Source organism: Neolamprologus brichardi, unplaced genomic scaffold, assembly GCF_056152115.1.
Source record: "Neolamprologus brichardi isolate AB-2024 unplaced genomic scaffold, ASM5615211v1 NODE_ptg000008l+_length_2720982_cov_1, whole genome shotgun sequence".
In the NCBI taxonomy this organism is placed as follows: Eukaryota; Metazoa; Chordata; class Actinopteri; order Cichliformes; family Cichlidae; genus Neolamprologus; species Neolamprologus brichardi.
The window spans coordinates 297,375-318,889 of record NW_028270135.1 but is presented as its reverse complement, the minus strand read 5'-3'; the positions used below and the strand labels follow the sequence as shown (position 1 = coordinate 318,889).

The window sequence follows — 21,515 nt, the reverse complement described above, 5'->3', positions numbered from 1 at the left end:
ATTTTTCCTTCACTCACAGTTGACCTCACAAACTCATGCTGTCAACATGTTTACAGCCAGCGCCGTGGCGCCCTGGTTATGTTCATAAACCTTTGGCGGCGCATGTTTCTGTCCAACCTCTTAACACTCCTGTAGGTTTGCCGCTAAAGCCGTGTACTCAGCTTCACGGGTAGATAATGCAACAGTAGGTTGTTTTTGAGTTTTCCATGTAATCAATGACCATTTACAGCCAGACTTATACAATAACTAGTTATACATCAGCCTGTGACATCAGCTGTCCAATCAGCATCACTGTAAAACCTGAGTTCCTCGTCATCACATTTCCTGTAACACGTCTGTCTCAGATGCCCCCTCAAATATCTTAGTTCATGTTTTACTGCAGTCCGTTGGTCTTCAGTTGGTGGAGTACTGTGAAAGTTTACTGACTGTGGCCACATCGATCAGACGGCCCACTGCCTCTCTGTACTTCAGTTGTTGCTCACAAGGTGTCGGCCTAGCATTGCAGTCCTGCATGTTGAACCCTTCAAGTATTTCTTCCACACATTGTTTCTGTGACATTTTTACACATTTATCACTCAGTTTACCCAAATCCTTCATTCTGAATTTTGCTGCTTTTCTTCACACCAGTCAGTTCACGTTTGTTGCTGGCAGCCATGATCAGGTCATCTACCCACATTATGAAAACCTTCACCTTCACAACGGTCAGCAGGATTCTGCACAAAGTTTCTCTCACTCAGATATTCATGTTCCAATTTCTGCCTGATTGTTTTCTCCATTTTTAATCTGTGTCAGATTTCACGTCATAACCCTCTGATTGTATCATGAATACCTCACAATCCATCGGTGCGTGTAGATAAGCAGCTTTAACATCCATCTCATGTAAGACGATGTTTTCTTGTGCTGCCTTTTGCACGACGCCCTGACACTAGTCAGGTCATGTGTCATGTTTCTTCATAATCTACGCCCATCGTCTGACTCTATCCTTCAGCAACATATCGTGCCGTGTATTTTTCTGATCCGTCAACATTGTTTATGACTGCGAGCACCCATCTACCCCCACTGTGGTTAAAGTAAATGTGTTGTTGTGTCCTCTTCCATTGCACTGACCCATTGCTCTGAGTTTGGGGTCTGTTAGTGAGGACTTGATCCTCCCTCTCAGTAACATGTTCACTCTGCAGGGTATTTTGCAGCAGACAGTTAATGTCACTCTCCTGTGACCGGCTGCTCATCTCAGACGTGGTTCCTGGGATCTGATCCAGAGTATCTCATCCGTCTTTTCTCTGGTCTTGCTGCACCTGATGGCTCAGTAACCAGAGGCCTGAAGGGACGAAACAATCTTATATTACAACATAAGCAAACTGCTTTTACATGTAACGAACATTTCTGTTTAATTACATTTTAAATAATAATAACAGTAGTGTTTGTTTTGACATTTCTTGACAGTTTTCTTTTATGTCCGCACCTACACGGGTATTTTTGAACACGCAGCTGTTTCGTCCACATAAACGGCGTTTCGAATCAGCGAAAACTGAGATTTTTAAAACTCCTTTTTTGCATTTCCGTGTGGACGAGGAATACAGAGTTCGTCACGCAGCGTCAAAGGTATGTGTCTTTTTTCACGTCACGCTGTGGCCACGTTATTGTTTACATGAGATGAATTGCAGAATGATAGAGACAAAATACTGTTAATCTGACTGTCTGCAGGTTTTACACGCAGTTACTGTCCCTCTGTTTACAAAGACAGAGGCGTCACGCTGTGATTATTTTACTGTAGTTGGTTTTTCCTGTGTAATAATATTCAACATTGCTGTCAATACATTTTTCAAAAAATGTCTCTCTGTGCAAAATGGGTTCAAACACAAAATCGCTGCAGGATCAGCCTGATGTTATTTGTATCCTGTAACTTTACTGTATAAAGAGCTAACATCTCCAACATGTCAGGAGTAGTTAGTCATTACAACAAGTGTTTGTGAACTAAAAATCAAGAATGTGGGATCCTGTTTGTCCGTGATTTGAACAGCCCAGCGCTGCTCGCAGGGAAACCAATCCTGCAGGGAGACCTACCTCAGCACTTGTGCAGGTGAAACCAAAGGGAAGATTTGCTTCATCATATTTTCTAGTCTTTGGCTTGGAAGGTATGGAGGACCACAAGAGCCATGCAGATGGAAGTAAAGACTTCTGTGCTTAAATGATGAATTGTAGAATAAAATCTGCATTTTTGAATTCCACTTTAATTACAAAAAGCATTTTGTAATTCTTCTGTCATTAGACTTGAGATATGTCTGCTCTCTGCTGTTTCTGATGACTCCAGTTAATTCTATAAGACGTGCTGTGGAAGTAAACAAACAACGACAGTTTGTCTGCATTTATTCAAAGATCAGACTTATATAGTCAAGTCTGCAAGTTTATGAACAGTGAAATCTGTTTTGTGCCCAAATTATTCTACACATCATCAGAATGAAAGGTTATAGCCCTTTTTAAAATGTGCTTTCATGGCATTATTGTGTGTGGGGTGGTGGTCAGGGCTATCCAGACTGACAGTGGGACACTGATCGTCACCTCTCTGGTGGGGAGGGGGCCTGAGATCGTCTAAATTGGAGTCTGCAATGTTTGAAAAAATGTCTTAAGAAAGCAAATAAGTTGGTGTAGCAAAGAATCTGATTGGTTGCTTGCAGGACTGCTTCACAGGTCAGTGAAGATGGTCACCAGCAGGTTCAAGCTCATTGCATCTCCAACCCACATCCACTGCCACTGTACTGAAGGGACGTTAAAGACTTTGTCTGCACCTACATTTGGATCACCTCGATCCATGACAGTCATTCAGGCAGTGATGCCTGACTGGAAACAAGCATCCTTAAATTATTACAACATTCCACACTGTTCCAAAAAATAGTAATGTCAAAGTATCTCACTGTATATTTTACAGTTTTGTCTTTCTAGAAATTTACATAAGTAGACTTTGATTTTACATGTCAAAGGTAAAATAACATAACATCACTGTACATATAGTAAAACACAATTTACTTGTTTTCTAAATATATTTTTTTGTACATGTGCATATTTAGATTGTAAAAATACATTCAGAAATGACTAACTCCACAAATATTTGTTATGTGAGAGAATAATCTGTTAAATCCAAATGTAATGCTATGGAAAAATATATAAAATGATCTAAAATTAATGAGAATAATTAATAATTAAACAGTATTTGAATTATAATTGTGCTGAAAATTTCATGTCATCTAGGTTTGATTCAATAATTCAGAGGTAACAAGTGAAAATATAATTAATAGGAATAAAAACTAAAAAAACATATAAAACATTGCACGGCCACGCTGTGCTAATTATATATTAAAAAAAATAAATGTAGAGACAGGAATTGCAATTAATATAAATCTCAAAGTATTCCCAACATTCCTGAACAGAAACAGGCCTCTGCACCTGGGGGGAGGGTGTGGCCATGAAAACAATGTGACATGCCATTGGATGTTGGGACACATAATAACATGACGCTAAGCATCGGCCAATGAATGTGAACTAACAACCACGAGGTCGCTGGTACGGCTGCAGTGTAGGAAAATCCTAATATAAAAGTATTTTACTGCATTTTACACTTTTGTTCTTCTAGAACATCATTAAAGTTACGTAAATAGACTGATTTCACATTTCAAATGTAAATTAACGTTAAATCACTGTAATGTAATAAAACATAATTGTCATGATTATTAAATGTATCTGTCTGTACATATGCATATTTAGATTGTTAAAATAATTCACAAATGTATCAGGATTTCACAAATATCTGTCTGTTATTTGAAAGATCGAACTGTTGAATTCAAATGTAATGCTATGGATTTGATTTGATTTGATTTGATTTGATATACCTTTATTAGTCCCACAAGGGGAAATTTCATAAGGCTGCCGACCTATTGCACGCAATGGCGGCGCCATCTTACCCTCCGACCATACATACATTACATAAAACATCACATGGGGAAGACAGGTCAGAGAGGTATAACAATGGGAAAATGCACCACATGAGGAAAGATAAGGAGAAAAAAATAACTCCCCCCAGACTGAGCTCCAACAGGGAGATCAGTTTGAGAACAGAAAGAAACACCTCTGCACATGAAAAACTCTTAATACACCAAAGAAACACATGACAAGCAACAGGGGGGGGTAAAGGGTGAGAGACAGCCAGTGTAGACAGCACATCCGGGCCTGCGTGCGCTGGTCTCCTTGATCCACCGTCAGCATCGGAAGGGAATAAGCGTCGAAGGCGTTTGGAAAGGGAGGGGGGATGAGTGTGTGGAAAAGTATATAACATGATTCCTATAAGCTTGTGTTACATCACATAAGTATTATTAACATTGCTATTTATGGTGATTGCGGCTCAAGAGTTGGCAGTTCGCCTTATGATCAGAAGGTTGCCGGTTTGAGCCCCGACTCGGACGCTCTTGGTGTGTCCGTGGTCAAGACTCTTCACCTACTGGCGATGGCCAGAGAGGCCGATGGTGCGATATGGCAGGACATGCAATCCATTATTATTGAAGTTGACTGTATATTTCTGTACATTTAAGTATTATGATTCATATTGCCACATTCATTGACCTTGTTTATAGGTAATTTCATTGTTTGATCACGTTAAAATGTTCCTAATTTAATGTCTAAAAGCACTTGAAAAGGCAGAATGCCATGTAAAATTAGCGCAACAAACTGTATTTTCATGAGAAAGTTATTTTCTGCTATTTTACGGTCGTATTTTGGCGCCCAGCTGCTGGAATATTACTGTTTTTTAAGATGATTTTTGTAACAGTGCAGCCTCTGTGTTTGAATGCAAAACAATGTGTTGTTTAAATCAGAGACTGAACAATAAATACATTTTACTTTGATTATATCAGTAATGTAACTACAAAACAAAGTTGTGGTGGGCCTAAACTTAGTTTCAGAATAATTAATTCTGAGACTTTGTTTCATTGTCACATTCAAACAATGTTGGTGATTGTTGTTCAGCAGAACAGCGTCAGTATGTTGGCTGTTATACTTTATTACATTTGAAAAGAAGAGTTGGGCTGATTTTAACTACAAGAAGTGTTGTTAATTATTCTTTAAGGTTCACATTTGCATTCAGTGTTATATTACAGTTTTTCTCCATTGGTTTGGCTCATTTCTTGAAACAGAAATTACATTCTCAAAATAACATGGACAAACCTCCAAACCTCTTGGCAAATTTTCACAACAGAATGGCATTTCTCATTCATTTTATCAAATGGCAAATACCTTAGTACATGTCTCAATTGTCTCAGTGCATCTTTGCAAATGATTAAGTACAAGTAGCCTACAGTTATACAGTTAGCCCACATGTAGCACATTTTCCAAATGAATAGCTCTTGTAGATCTAAACTGATTAGTTGATTCTCAGTCTAATGATCATTCTCTCCAAAACATGTCAGCATGATTTCATTGTATAAGTACTCACATGCACAACCGTCTGTTCAATCGTCAAAATTGGTCAAGAACATAATACCATGAATACCATATATGAATTTCTTTGAATATTTGATAAATTGATGACAGTCATTGACAGTCAGGTGAAACTAGGTGTCACACACAGGTGTGCTCCATGATTGTGTGCTGCCAAACACAGATATATAGAGCTTGACCAGAGCCAGTCCAATTTCTGAACATGGATAGACAAGGCCAAGCAAACGGACAAGGGGAAGTTCTTCCTCAAGGCAGAGGAGGAAGAAGAAGAAGAAGAAGAAGAGGAAGACTGAGAATGCGTGGTGGAGGAATAGGGGGAAGAGGAGGCCGAGGAGCACGAAGACACTGTGCAGTCCTGAATGAAATTCGGGCCACAATTATAGACCATGTCATAAACCATGGCCTCACAATGTCAGAGGCAGGTCGTCGAGTGCAGCCTAATGTGCCTCGCTCTACAGTCTCCTCCATCATCCAAACCTTTCGCAGGGAAAACAGGTATGTACTCTATGTAATCTATGATGGAATTATATGTTGTATAGGACAGGGCACTGTGCGTGAGGCAAAAAATGTATAACTTACTGTAGAGATTTTGTGTGCACCTGCCTACAGTAGTAGGTCTATACTAGCAGGTGGAGAGGACTAGTGGAATGTTTTGATACTAAATATGAAGAGAAATATATTGAACAAATTACTGTAAACTATGGAATTACATAATTCATACTGTTTAGAGTAGTATTCCAGTCACTGTGCAGCGGGAGAATGAGTACAGCGACCACTGAATAAGTCCTTGTTTTTTGATTTTGTGTTCATACAATTTACTACTGTAATGTACATTTTCTTTTTACATATGTATGAAACTTTCTTTGCGTGTGAATAAAAAATGGTTATAATTTCCTTGGTAGTGTGAGTGCAATCTGTGATGTCAAACCTTGGAGGCTACTCTTTTCTGTTGTATATTGTTGGTCCTCTGCCATAGTGACAAAACATCTAAACATTTTGTATGGCAGTACTCACACAATGCCAAAGGGACGATGCATTTTGGGGGCACTGACTATTCAGATTAGAAAGAAATGTCGTTTTGACACATGAGTGAACTGTTTTAGGGGAGATATGAGCTTTTGCAGGTGGACCATGTTGTTGTGATCAACCATCCAGGTTTATTTTGACAAAAGCACCAAGAATGATGAGAATGTCCGATCTGTGTCGAGGAATGAGCCAAAGCTATTGAGAAGGATCTTTGCCAGTTTGGAGACACTGACTGTTTAAATGAGAAAGGGATTTAGATTGAAGCCTGAGTGAACAGTTTTGGAAGAGATATGAGCTTTTGCAGGTGAGCTATAGTGTTGTGGTAAACTGTAAGAGTGTTTTGCCAAATGATCTTAGAGTTTTGAGAATGTAATTTCTGTTTCAAGAAATGAGCCAAACCAATGGAGAAAAACTGTAATATAAGTGTACTAGAAATGTCAAGGATGACAAAACGAATGATTTAAAAAACAAAAACAAAAAAAACAAATTGCTTTTTAATTTAGTAGAACGTTAACGTTTGTCAGTGGGTAAATCTGCACAGTTGGAAACATCAAGTTATTCTTAGGACTGCAGACGTGCAATGAATAAGTTGTCCTAACAGTCATCTTAAGTAAGCTTTACAATATAAAGTGCTACAATATTTGCTGCTGCATGCTATGAAGCTGTTTCTAAGATCACAACCTGATTTAAAAACATGATGTAAAATAAACTTTGTTAACTATGAAATAACTCTGAGATATTAGGAGAATATGCCAAAAGAGATGAATGTGCTGTAACATGAGCTCTTCCTGTTTCACTGGATCAGTAACACAGAATAAATGTGTGACAGGAGGCCTCTGCTGTTTCCCTGTGATACATGCAGACTCAGCGCTGCTAGCCTCTGTGCTCATCAGTGTCCTGGGACTCATTTTTAATCATTATCCACAAAACACACAAATACCAGATTAAATATTTTATTTATTAACATTACATGATCAGGCATAAACACAGTGAACAAAGTTTTTATTTAGAAAACTTACACTGTAACAGATTTCAAAGCATAACATACTAATAAAAAGTTTTATGAAAACCTCTCATATATGTGTAACATCACACGTGTCAAACAGTTTAAAACACTGAGGATGTGCTCACAAAAACAATTCTTCAGTTCAATTGTTGGCATGTTGGGATGAGAACGTGTTGACACTTCAGTTGTTCGTGGTGGTTTCAAGTCTAGTACTTTATTACTGTTTGAGAATGTAACAGAGTAACAGAGGCCAATGAGGACTCTTTTCACACCTGAGCAAAGGTACAGAAGCGCTAATGCTAAAAAGACAAGCGTGATCAATCTGTAAAGGACAATTTTGTGGAAGACAAAATTTATCATCATTACAATGCAGGCTGTACAGATTCCCTCAGATTTACTCTTTTTACAGCCTGAAACTGTGAAATATGCAGATCTAGTGAAACTGCAGAGACCGAAAAATAATGAATCAGGAAATACTCAAAGTATTTTTTTTCCTGAAAGTAGGAAGTTATGTATCTGCATGCGTGGAGTGAAACTGTGCAACAGCTGAAGCAGTTAAAAAAGTCTTCATGTGACGTAAAGATGCTGAATTTCAGTAAATGTCTCGTTTATTTAGTTTCTGTGCATATTCAGAATTTTTCATTAACATCTGTTTTGTGAATGACTGAGGAACAAGTTAATGTACGAACTATATTCTATGTAATTTGGAGTATGTTTGTTATTATTATTTAAGTTTATAACAACAAGGATAAATAATTAGAGATGACTTAAGGAGAAGAGGTGGTGTTAAAGAAGCATGCACGTATTCCCACTCTGGTTTGGGTTTGTAAACTCAGGAAAGCTGCGATATGTTAGTTTGCTTCATTTTTTTATTTTGTAGTTTATCATTTTATTTGATTTTTTTCTTGTTTTTCACACAAGTGTATTGATAAGATAAGATAAACCTTAATTGGTCCAACACGTGGGAAATTTGTTTGGTTCTTTTTTACATGATCAACATAAACAAAACAAAACAAAACAAAACAAAACAAAACAAAACAAAACAAAACAAAACAAAACAAAACAAAACAAAACAAAACAAAACAAAACATAATGCATAAAGGACCTTCCATGACCTTCCAAGCTATATAGTTTATGTCTTCCATATTTCCAACTATATCCATAATCACATACTGTGTGTGCTACCATTGTATATAGTGTATGATCTTACTTTTTTTTTCATTGATTGTACTTATTTGTATTGTTGTATTTCCTTCTGATATCTGTATCTGAGCTGAGGTGATGCAAAAATGTCCCCGTTGTGGGACCAATAAAGTCTTATCTTATCTTATCTTATCTTATAAAACAAAACGTGTGTCACTGAGGTGAAGGAGGAGGCGTGCAGAGCGCTCGTGGATGACGGTGAAAGCTCCACGTCTATCGTGGACGTTGATGTGGTGCCAGAACACGTGCCTGTGCGCCCACGCTGACAACAAGCTGAGACCAACAGAGGCTGCACACGAGAAGCTTTTTCTGAGATCCATGATGGAGAGTTTCTGCTGTGGTCTGGGAGAGCAACTCTGAAGCTGGGGACACCTGAGACTCAGATCTTTGCAGTGCACGTGTCTTCAGAGGGCTGTTGTTGCAGTTTAGTGCAATGCTTCATTCAGCAGCTCTTGTCAGGGTTGGTCTGCCTACAGCCTGCACCCTCTTCTATAGCAGGAATCCTTCACTGCACCCAAAAGCCTCCTGTGGCCTCTTCTTCTCCTCTCACTTACAGATTACCCTCTGTTATAACAATACACTATATTTACAGCTGTTAGTGTTCAAATGGCACACGGCTGATTTTTGTGTTTAAATCAAGTTACTCTGAAAATGTAAAGTAAGACATTTTACCCAGCAGTGTCATTTATGAAAGGTCTCAAAAGCATGAAGTCTGAAAGAGGTAGGCAGCATCGGTGTGTTTGGTTTTAAAGTGGTTATGCTCTTCATGTGCTCTTTGGTTAAACCACTGGGGGGCAGCGTCGTCATAAAGAGACAGCTGTGGAGGCTTTTTCCTGAGTCAGACTTGCACTGTCAGTAAAATCAGTGCTGAGTAGGAACAATCACAATGCAGTGTGTTCATTATTTATTACTTCCCTGAACATCTGAATTTTCCAGATAAAATGCTGTTTAGTTCATCTCTATTTCGTGCTCTACATCCATGACGGCTCTCCTCTCTGGTGGAAGGTTTTCCGCTTTCTCCACATACCTCTGCAGGGTGCTGTAATACTGCTCGCTCCTGGAAAACGTGTAGTATGCAGAGATCTCCTCCCAGGCTTTGTGGCTGGGAAACGGGAATAGACCGGGTGGCTTGTTCTCAAAGAAACTCTGCAGGTTTCTCTCAGCCAGTTTGGTGGCGTACTCTATAGCAAGGGCATCAAACCGCTCCTTTTCTTTGTCCATGTAGCTTTTCCAAAATTTAAGCTGCAGGTAGCTGACTTGGGAGCGACAGTTTTTGTAGCAGGTACCCAGAAGGCCTACAAAAGCGCCGATAATGATAATGCACCAGCCCAGAATCTGCAGAAACAAACGATGCTGTCAGTTTCAGACTGTCGTCAGGGACACCTTCAGACGGTAACAACTGAATGCATCACACTGAGAGACCTGGAAGCACAAACCTCAAGTACCAGAGTAATTCAGTCTCTTTTACAGATTTCTAAGAAGGCCCCAGTTTTTGTAGTGATGCAGTATTTAAATAGTTCTGCTCTTACTTCCTTTGAACATAAAGAGAACAGCCTGAAGCATTCGGCAGTCAGAGCATGCAAACATGAAAAAGCTGGAAGTAAAATGTATTCGTTTGATTTCATTATTTAGACATGCAACATGAAGAACCACAGCAACAGCAACTCAGGACTGCACTTCCATAAAGTGAAGCAAAATTAAATAAATGAACAAATCGGTCAGTGAGTCTTTAGTTAGAGCAGGCGTGTCCAACTCCAGGCCTCGAGGGCCGGTGTCCTGCAGGTTTTAGATGTGTCAGCTGCTCTAAACGGCTAAATAACCTCCTCGACATGTCCTGAAGTTCTTCAGAGGCTGGTAATGAACTCATCGTGTGATTCAGGTGTGCTGACCCTGGGTCAGGTCTAAAACCTGCACCGACCCTCGAGGCCTGGAGTGGCCCAGCCCTGAGTTAGAGGATCGTTTTTCAGTGTTAACATAATGGTCTAACACAAATGATTGACAGTTTTCTCGACAGTTTTCAATGATTTCCTGCTGTTTAAACTAACTTAGAAACCCCACTACATTCATAACAACCATAACAGACAAACAGACAAATACTAACCAATCAAACCCCGTATTTCAAATTTGTGTGAAAGTCTGTAATTACTCCTGGCTCAGCCTGGATCTAGACTTAAATCTAGGGGTGACCGTGCTTTTGCCCTGGAACAACCTTCCCATCGCTATCCGTGCGTCAGACTCCGTTTTATCTTTTAAATCCTGTTTAAAAACTCATTTATTCAACATAGCTTCTCCATCTAGTTAGTGTCGCTGTTTTATATTTGGTTCAATTTCTTATTTATGTACTTTATCCTTTAGCTATATCTGTTCTTAGTAACTTTGTTCTTATATTCCCTTTTATTGTTGTATAATTAGTGCCCTGAACCTGATGACATATGTGGTACTTTGTTATAGTCTTTTATTTAATGTCTTAATTTTCCTGTTTTTATTGTAAAGCACTTTGGTGTACAAATAAAGTTGTATTGTAATGTTGGATGCAGTCGCCCCCCCGACATCACTCATCTTACCTGAGACTGAGCCCTGAACATCAGCAGCAGCTCCATGCGCTCCTCTCTAGACAGTTTCGAGCGGTCGCAGGGCACCCGGGCCAGCTCCTCACGACACTTCAACGTCTTGTTCTTGCAGAAGAGATCGACCACCAGACTATCATCAAGACCGCTAACAGCACACTCATAAAAGGTCCCATTGAGCAGAGCCACACAGAGCCACATTACAGGAGCCACACAGGCCCCGGTGAAAATACTCAGGGACACCCGAAGACAGCCGAAACAGTTCCCACGGGGGCAGAGCTTCATGGGGTTGAGGCAGCACCCAGTGTAGAGCCTCCAGAAGCGGGTACTGGAGAAAATACCAAAGATCAGCAGCACTGCAGCTGGTCCCAGCAGAAACGTCACGCCATACGCAAAGTTCTGGTCGTGGTTGCAGGGACACTGAAAGGAGACCATGGAGAAAATCCGCTCCCCGCCTATGGTCAGCAGAGCCATGAAACTGTAGCCGATTGTGGTTTTCTGATTCACGAGGAAACGCAGGATACTCTGGAAGTTTTCCATGATGTCGGCCAATAAATCGAGTGAAACAGCAGAGAGATAAAAGTGTCAGTGTGGAGTCACTTCCTTTGTGCTGTTTTCCACAGACCAAAGTCATCTGCCAAGCCTGGATGTGCCCCTCCCTTTGGCATTCGATCTTCTCTGCAGGCCCCTCCCTCAGTGAGGCTGCACTTCCTCCCAAACAATTCCTCTTTTATTACCATATCTATCCCATCTCCAGAGATAAAAAGAAAGGTGAACACGTTCAACTCGGCTTTCTTCTCTCTTACCATCCCTCTTTACTCCCCCCCCCTCCCCCACCCCAGCACCAGCACAGGTGAGTCAGTCATGGAGAAAAATCCTGTTAGTTCAGTTACTCTGGTTGTCTTTGAACTCTGATGCAATCCAGACGGTAACCTGAAACTATGTGAGGAGCAAAAACATGACAGAACATGCAAAGTGTGAAGACACACGGTCAACAGCAACACAAGAGCACGTTGTTAGAGCGCACAGCAGCGCATCTGTAGTAGAGAGACGGGCAGCACATAGCGTGCGGGGGAAGTGCAAACATCTGTTCCTGTCCCTCAGGACTGAAGCTTGCAGTGCATCAAAGCTGCACTCGAATCTGTTCATGTGTGAAACACATCAGCAGTTCCTGCAGCTCACGTTTGTGTTTTGAAAACGAGACTGGACTGATGTTCGTATGTCTACGTCTTTGTCAGTGATGTGAATTAAACATGAAACCCATCAAGGTGTGATCTGTCTGTGTGGACAGGAAACGTGGTGTCAGAGTGGTGTGACTGTTGGTGGCCTGTAGGCGTTCAAACATTAGCCCAGAGCAGGTTTGTCATGAGGTTTCATTTACATCACTGATCTGTTTTAGTCGAGCTTTGACGTGCCCTCTCATTCTGTTCTATTTTACTCTGCGAAGCTTGATTATAAAGTTTATAAAGTTATAATTCATGAAAATGCAAATTAATTCATAACTCTGGATTTCTTTGCTTGTTCCGTCTTTCAAATAAACCAACCACTCGAGTTACAGACTGATCGTTTCTTTACTCGTTATTTTTAATAATTATTTCCCCGACTGTAGTTTTTAAAATATTTCGGTTTTCATTCATTTTTGGAGGCTACTGAAATAATAGAAAAACCTTCAGATCCACATACTTTGAGATTGCAGGCAGCACCCAGTGTGAGCAAAAACATACATTATATTACTCACCATCCAAATCATTGAATTCAGGTGTTCTAATCACTTTTATACACAGATGTATAAAATCAAGCACAAAGGTAGGCCACGCAGCATCACAGAGTGGGGTTCAGTGGATGGTGACACCCATAGTTTAAATTCAATTCAATTTTATTTATATAGCACCAAATCACAACAAAAGTCGCCTCAAGGCGCTTCATAGTGTGCAGAGTCAGTCCCTACAGACCTCCAAACCTCGTGTGGCTTGATGGAAGAAGTTTCCATGGCCGAGCTGCATCACATCACCAATAATGCGATGCGCAGGACGCAGCGGTGTAAAGCACTTAACCGTAGAGCAGTGACAGATCAGACTAATCCAATCGTGTCTGGGAGCTGCTGGGAGTCCTTGTCTGACTTCATTGTGCCACCAGAGTAAAGTTTGGTGCAGGGTGAAGTATGATGTGGGGTCTTTTTCAGGATTTGGGTGCAGGCCCTTAGTTGCAATGAAAGGGACTCCTAATGGTTCAACATACCAAGAAACTTTGGACAATTTCACACAAAGTTCCCACAAAATTGGGAAAGTCTGGGAATATCCCCGTCCTGCCTGTTAAAGACATGAATGAGTGAGCCTGGTGTGGAAGACGTTGACTGGCCTGCACAGAGTTCTGGCCTCAACACTTTGAAATAGCTTTGGGATGAAACAGAATAGAGACTGCGAGCCACACAGTCTCATCCAACATCAGTGTTTTTGACCAGGATATGTCCTTCAACGCACATATTAAACAAATATGTAAGACTGCGTTCTTCCATTTGTGCAACATCTCTAAAATTAGAAATATCTCAGAGTGACGCTGAAAAACTAGTTCATGCATTTATTACTTCCAGGCTGGACGACTGTAATTCCTTATTATCAGGATGTCCAAAAAACTCACTGAAAAGCCTTCAGCTAATCCAAAATGCTGCAGCAAGAGTCCTGACAGGGACTAGAAAGAGAGAGCATATTTCTCCTGTTTTGGCTTCCTGTTAAATCCAGAATTCAAAATCCTGCTCCTCACATACAAGGTCTTAAATAATCAGGCCCCATCTTATCTTAATGACCTTGTAGTACCATATCACCCTATTAGAGCACTTCGCTCTCGCTCTGCAGGCCTACTTGTTGTTCCTAGAGTATTTAAAAGTAGAATGGGAGGGAGAGCCTTCAGTTTTCAGGCCCCTCTTCTGTGGAACCAGCTTCCAGTTTGGATTCAGGAGACAGACACTATCTCTACTTTCAAGATTAGGCTTCAAACTTTCCTTTTTGCTAAAGCATATAGTTAGGGCTGGACCAGGTGACCCTGAATCCTCCCTTAGTTATGCTGCAATAGATGTAGGCTGCCGGGGGATTCCCATGATGCATTGAGTTTTTCCTTTCCAGTCACCTTTCTCACTCACTATGTATTAATAGACTTCTCTGCATTGAATCATATCTGTTATTAATCTCTGTCTCTCTTCCACAGCATGTCTTTATCCTGTCTTCCTTCTCTCACCCCAACCAATCACAGCAGATGGCCCCGCCCCTCCCTGAGCCTGGTTCTGCTGGAGGTTTCTTCCTGTTAAAAGGGAGTTTTTCCTTCCCACTGTCGCCAAAGTGCTGCTCATAGGGGGTCATATGATTGTTGGGTTTTTCTCTGTATCTATGAAGCGCCTTGAGGCGACTTTTGTTGTGATTTGGCGCTATATAAATAAAATTGAATTGAATTGAAATTGTTTGACCTCACAAATGCAGTTCAGGAAGACGGTGAAAAATTCCCATAGACACACTCCCAGAAGAGCTGAAGCTGTTATAGCTGCAGACAGTAGGACGACATCATATTAAAGCCATGGATTCATATGCATGTGAAAGACGAGCAAATATATCTGGTAATATAGGAAACTCCAGAAAAACCATCATTCAGCTTCTTATTTATAAGTTTCCTAAAACATTCAACTTCAATCTTTTGTGTGTTTGGATAGAAAGAAAAAAGCCACATGCGACCTCATCGACCTCCAACTCTGACCACTTCCATACTTTCAGCTGCAGGAACTATTCAAACTTTAAAATTGAACTTGTATTCATCTGTATTCTTATCTTTTGCCATTCTTATTCAGTTTCATGCTTATTTTCAACTTTATTCAGAGAAGGTTGCACAGGATGTTAGTGGGGGCGTCAGAACATCCATCTTTCTCTTTCAGCCGCTGCTGAACTCATCTTCTTTCAAACAACGTGTCAATAAATGTGATCTGTGTGAATCCGAGTAGAGGGAGTATCTTCTAATTGGTACATGTATAGACGGCCCCTTCACCCTGACACTCTCAGTGCCTAATCAATAACTGAGCTCCATATAAACTGGACCAGAGGTCAGTCTACAAAGGTGCATCATGAAACCCTCGGGTCACGATCCTTCTGCTAGCAGCTGCTAATCGATGCTGCGTGACTTCATAAACACGTTGTGCTCAGTCACTCAGTAAAAACATGAACTTCTGCAAATGAAGCCACTACCCTTCGTGCTTTGACAGCAACAGGAAATAAATTACAGTTTCAGTTAGCTGGTTCAGTGTTCGATTCAGCTTTTACAGCTCCGTCACTTCACAACACTTTATATTGTGAAGCAGAGCCTCTAAAAATAGAGAGAAACCCTCACAGACAGCCACCACGAGCCGCATACTGACCTCAAGTTTCTCAGCAATCTGAGCGTGAATGTTTGGGACGTTCAGATAGAAAGTACGGACTTAGATAAAGCACTAAAAACATGCTCATAGACAGATTGTAAAACGCAGTTCGAGCGCACAGCAGGAGAGAACCGGTCCAAACACTGAACATCATTATTTTCTGAACGCTGCATGTCAACATGTGGGATTTTCTGTTGGACTCAACATGCAGGACCTGGGATGTTTACAGCGAGACAAACAGTGACAACACAAGTGTGTGAGTTGTGTGTCCAGGACTCCAACATTTACAAATACAAAGTTCGACGTGTTTTCTTCACAGAGGAAAACAGCTGATGTCCATCAACCGTCCTCGCTTCTCTGAATGTTCCACATGTAGGATTGACAACAAAGTTTAAGCTTTAAAATCACTTTATTACATTTGCTTCTGTGTTGAACAGATTTTATTGTTGATTCCATCACACATGAACATTCAGCCACAAATGAATTCATGTTTCACTCAGTTAACACTGTTTTACTTGTTTTTTCAGTCATAATATACTCAGCGTGATTTCTTTTATTAAATCATTATTAAAATACTGTCTCTGGATATTTGTTTAGTTGTTCTGACCCAGCACTCACACACAAACCCGTCACAGGAAAAGGTCAGATATTAATGACTCAAACTGCATTTCTCATCCATCACATTAATTCGACTTACTTTGATTATATCTGTGATTAAGATTAAAGCTGATTTACTATCAGTAAAAGCACATATAGAGAAACTGTTCAAACACGTTGTGTCACTGTAACCTTAAGAGGCTGGATGTTAAGACCTTTTACTCTCTCGCTGTCGTAATCAGAGGTAAACTTTTAATCACATTTCTCAACAAAATAATCAGTGAAAAGGAAACGTTTGCCTGTTCTCGTTCATACAACGTCTATAAAACAACGGTGCCAGAGCGCACAGTTTTAATGTGACGGAGCTCTGATGTCATGTTGTTAAGGAGAGACAAGCGTAACACATTAATTCAACGTCTGCATCAGATCTACATCATAACATCATGTTGTACTTGAACACCCACATGGAAAAGATATAAATCTTATAAAGTTTGTATCTGTCGTGTGTGAAACTTGTATGTTTTGGATACTAAAACAATATATGAAAGTGGCCACTTTAATGAGTGAATCATATCAGCCTTCTATGATTCACTATATGAAGTCGGCCACATCTGATGCAAGTCTTTTATAAGTTTTTTCTATTTCTTCTGTCTTCTAAGTTCATTTTTTATCATGCCTACGTTGTTATAGTTTGTTATTAGATTCCCTTGTGTCTTCCACCCCTGTTAAGTCTCCCTTGCCCTTCATGTGTTTCATGTCTGCGTCTTATGTTTCCTGTTTTATTTTGAAGAGGTCTTGTGTTCCTGTGTTCATCGTGTTTAGTTTTACTCTTCCACTGTGACATCAGTATGTTCTTGTGTGTCAGCTGTTCCCCCGTGTGTTCCCACTTCTCTCATTAGCCTCCTGTGTGTATTTAGGCTGTATCCCAATTCAGGGTCTGCAGCCTTAAAGGCCACATTTTAAGGCCGATTACGTCACAGCGACGCGACGAAGGCTGTCCCAATTCAAAGGCTGCTCGAAATGCGGCCCTCAAATGCGTCCTTCATTTCCCTGAATTTTAAGGCTGTGGCAGTGTAGACTTCGTGGTCCCATATATCCCACAATTCATAGCGTGGCAGTCGGTGTGGATAATTCTGCCGCAGACGGCAGAAGCAGAGCTGCCGAAGAGTAAACTGTGAAAAGTAAGTACTGAATATTATGTCACTTATTTATGTGCAAATGTTTAATAATGAGGAACATTACAACATTACTGTTGGCCACATGTCAGCAAAGTTATGTGACATTAGTGACGTTTGTACGTTAACTTTTACTTGGTTTTAAAGCCTTTAAAATATAATAATACAATAGTCGACCTTAATCTTACAGAGAATGTGATGATTTTGTGGATAATTAAAGTCAGTCATATATCCACAAACACAACAAGCTGAAAGTCAGTGATGCTGCTTGGTTTGCAGTCCTGAATATCACGGCACAAGCAGGATTCACTGCACTGTTAATGTTAGCTCTGTTATATTGCTGCCTCTGTTCGGTGGTGTCGAGCCAAACGGACTTTAACGTGTGTTTGAACGAGCTGACGGTTCACTCGTTAAGCTGAAAGATGCTTTAATCACAGCAGTCACACATGTGTCCACTGTACCATCTGGAACTCTTCTTGTTCAGCTCTCGTAATAACACAAACACTAAATCCTCCTGTTTGTAGCAGTGTGTACACCTGAGACTGTCACCTGTCTGTCTGTCCTGCACTATCTCTCTGTTTCTTTCTCTCTGATTGTGGACTAAAAGTATGAACATGTGTTTATAAGTTACACTTGTGTTTGAATCCTGCAGCTTATCACACATTTGATTTCCATGTGTGACGACTGCAAGTGTCCAGAGTGAGGACAGACTGAGCGACCCACTGCTGCACATCATCTGTGAGGCTTTGCACCCCTGATGATCCACCAGGACAAACTCAGCAGTGTGTGAGGAAGAGGAGGAGGAAGAGCCAGCAGCAGCTGACAGATGGAGAGAATAGACAGACTGTTCCCTGTTTGTGAAGGACTGCTAGAAAAGTTTAACATAACTAACTGTCTGTCCTGAATCAGTCTTATTAGGTAATGTTCAAATAATATTATCATTCCAGTGTTTTCAGTGTGGGAGAAAGTACTCAGGGCCTTCAAGTTACACACTATGAAAGGCAGCAACAAGTTTAATGTTCAGAAACCTAAAGTATGTATCAGCAGCAGAATGGAGCTAAAAATAAATGTTTGTTTCAGTTCTATGAAGCTTTGAGTATTTTGGATTAGTAGCACTGCTGTGTTTGTTGCATCATATTGCTGTAATGGTTTATATGCTTTATATATTCTGAGCTAAGTTGATCTATAGTGTTACATCATATTCTATAAGGATGTTATCTGTTTGTAGACTTTGTGCCCAGTTTGACCCATTTAGCAGAAGTCAGCCTGTTTAAGGCTCTGATATCTATTCTGTGTGACTTAAAGCAGTTATGACATGGTCTGATTTTCTCACCCAATAAAGGAATATTTCATATATCAGTCTACTCTTCATTCTATGAGGGTAGACCGTCCCATTTCACAAGCCTACAAGCCTCGCACTTCCGGCCTCAGCGGTCTTTGAGTACGCGGCCCTTGAGGACCGTTGAGGCTGCGTACTTTAAGGCTGCAGACCCTGAATTGTGATACAGCCACTAACACAAGACTGTCAAAGTTAAACAGGAAATAAGCGAACATAGAAACCAGGGTAACCAGACATAAGACAAGGAATTCAGAGGAGGCACAGTAACAAAAACTAAAGCTTAGAAATCACAAAATACAAAAGCTAACCTAGGGAGCTACAAATACAAGAGACTCAACCATGAGAACCACCAAAAATAGAGAATATTAATTGTAAGTTGTATGTCTGGATTTTGTTCTTTGCGCCCTCTGGTGGTGAATTGTGTAGGGTACAGCTTGGTCTACTCCCAGTCTCCTTTTTTGCTAGCGCACATGGTGTCTGCATGCTGCAGCTCACAGTTAGCTTCACACATGGAGAAAATATCATTCAAAGAGTAGAAATAATTGAGAAAGAAGATGGAGGATAAGGCAATAAGGCCATAAAGGACTATTTAGCACCTCCTGGATGTCAGCTCACGAGGTTTGTGTGTTTTAAATGTTTTATTTTATGTAATTAAGGACTTTTGATTGATTGGCACTAAGTACAAGAGCGCATTTTAATGTTATGTTTTGTTTATTGTAGCAGTTCTCAGGGGTTGCCAAGACCAGAATAAACCCTGTTTTATAACTACATCGTGCGTACGTCAATCCTTGAGGGTGCTACACTGTTAGCCTTTGCAGTAATTTCCATAGGATGTTAGCAGTGTAGTACTGTAATTTGCATGTAATTGTGGGAAAATTCCATGAGATTACATTATTTTTACGGTAACTCACCGTACTCATGGAAACAGCTGTAAAATACAGCAAATGTAACAATTGGCGATGTTACTGAGATTATACTATTACACCATCCGGATTTCTGTTGTTTTCTACTGTAGATCTAAGAGTAATTACTTAAATCCTCATTCAGAGTGTATTACTATAAAATGCAATTCACTGTGAAAGTAGTATAACATATAAACTACAATATACAGCATAATTTTCAACTTAAGGAGTAAGTTGCAGCCACACTAAAATTTAATTCCTTGAACTGAATGGAACCATTCAGTTTGTTTATTCAAACAATGTGAAACATTATTAATACTATTAATTAATAGTATACTTGTAAGGTTAGTATTGTGATAGAGTCGAGTATATTTTAATTATACTCTTGTAGACATTATGACATTATGCTAGTACAATTATGGTGAACAAAAAGTACATCTAAAAGTTAATTTCAAGAATACTGTTATGTACTAAAACGGGGGCCAATATAGTCCCAAGAAGCATTATTAGTATACGTACTAGGTAAGGTATACTTGGAAAATATAATTGAAGTATACTTATTTGTTGAATGGCCAGCAACAAAAACTAATGGCTACATTTAGAGTAATGTTTAAAAATGACTTCATTTAGCAGGGTGTTCCTTTTTTCTCTTCTTATTCTTTCTTATACTGGACCTTCATTTGTTTTGTATAAGGTGGTACTTTTTAAGACACCTCTGCCTAACTACAGTGAACTAACCTAATAATATGCTCTGGTCGTCATTTTACACAAGTTAAGGTGTCACATCCATGAAACCTACACCACTAACCAGCATCAGTCCTACAACTTCACTCTCAAAATTAATAAATTCTGGGACAAGCAGAAACTGTATTTTTAGCGGTGCATTATGTTGCAGGCCAGACTGCTATTAAATGCACTCTCCTAAAGAAATAATTCCTTTGTGGCACCACTTCGTCTTGGTTCAGAAGAGATGTCCTGGATATACGTGATAATGTAACACGGGTGTTTATGTTTGTTCACGTTTAGCGTGTTGGGTTGTGTTTTTAAAGCGATTGTTACGTTTTTAAAGCTTTTTAATGCGACAGGTGCGATAGCCGACACCACACCTTCACCTGACGTACAACGTGACGTGTGACGCACACGTCGGGTATTCACTTTCAAAACAACAATGGGGATAGAAAATATTGCTCGAGGTTGTTAATGCTCCTTTCGCTGGTTGCCAACCACCATTAAATAACAACAAGAAGAAAATATTGATCTGCTTCTCTTAGTTTTGCACGTTTAAGCTGCAAGTCAGACTCAAACAAAGCTGCAAAGCAGGAGAACAACATGGCCATCAACTATTCTGTGCCACAGATCCAGTTCGCTGCAGCACAGAGTGATGATGAGACCGTTAACATGTGCAACTTAGAAGTAGTCAGAGGTAACTGGATGTTCAATCGGGTTAAATGCAAGGTTGATTGGATTATATCTGAAGATCATATGCTATTCGTGATAACTCTGCTAGACTCCAAATTGCTCATCCATGCGGGAGTATCTCAAAATTAAATGAAACCACTTAACACTTTTTCCCTAAAACGGACTGACATGGGACACATTAAAGTTGGATCGGAACCAGCTAATCAGTCTGAAGGTAAGTGTTTTTTTCACTTATTCGAGAGAAGTCCGAAATGCGTTCTTATTACTGTTTGTTTTGACTTTTAAGCTACCCTATCAGGATATTTTCATTTAAATGCTAAGACAAAATGTCAATATCTATGAATGTGGAGACTCAAAAGACTAGTATAATAGTTGCCGATGGATTTATGAGACTTGATAGAAAC

The 21,515-nt window shown here is 40.0% G+C and overlaps 1 protein-coding gene across 1 annotated transcript; it reads right to left on the bottom strand.

Moving 5' to 3' along the window:
• Nucleotides 1-9,096: 9,096 nt before the first annotated feature.
• LOC102787243 (calcium homeostasis modulator protein 5-like) lies at nucleotides 9,097-12,039 on the bottom strand. Its single transcript, XM_087837185.1, has 2 exons — nucleotides 11,284-12,039; nucleotides 9,097-10,054 (listed from the first exon to the last, which is right to left on the bottom strand). The coding sequence occupies exons 1-2, from the start codon at nucleotides 11,824-11,826 to the stop codon at nucleotides 9,668-9,670; spliced, it is 930 nt and encodes a 309-aa protein (XP_087693311.1). The 5' UTR covers nucleotides 11,827-12,039; the 3' UTR covers nucleotides 9,097-9,667.
• Between the last annotated feature and the right edge of the window lie 9,476 nt (nucleotides 12,040-21,515).

Coding starts and splice junctions, on each gene's coding strand:
- LOC102787243 (XM_087837185.1), bottom strand. CDS start 11,826: ATGGAAAACTTCCAGAGTATCCTGCGTTTCCTCGTGAATCAGAAAACC. Junction 10,055..11,283: donor TGTTCAGGGCTCAGTCTCAG/GTAAGATGAGTG, acceptor TTGTTTCTGCAG/ATTCTGGGCTGGTGCATTAT.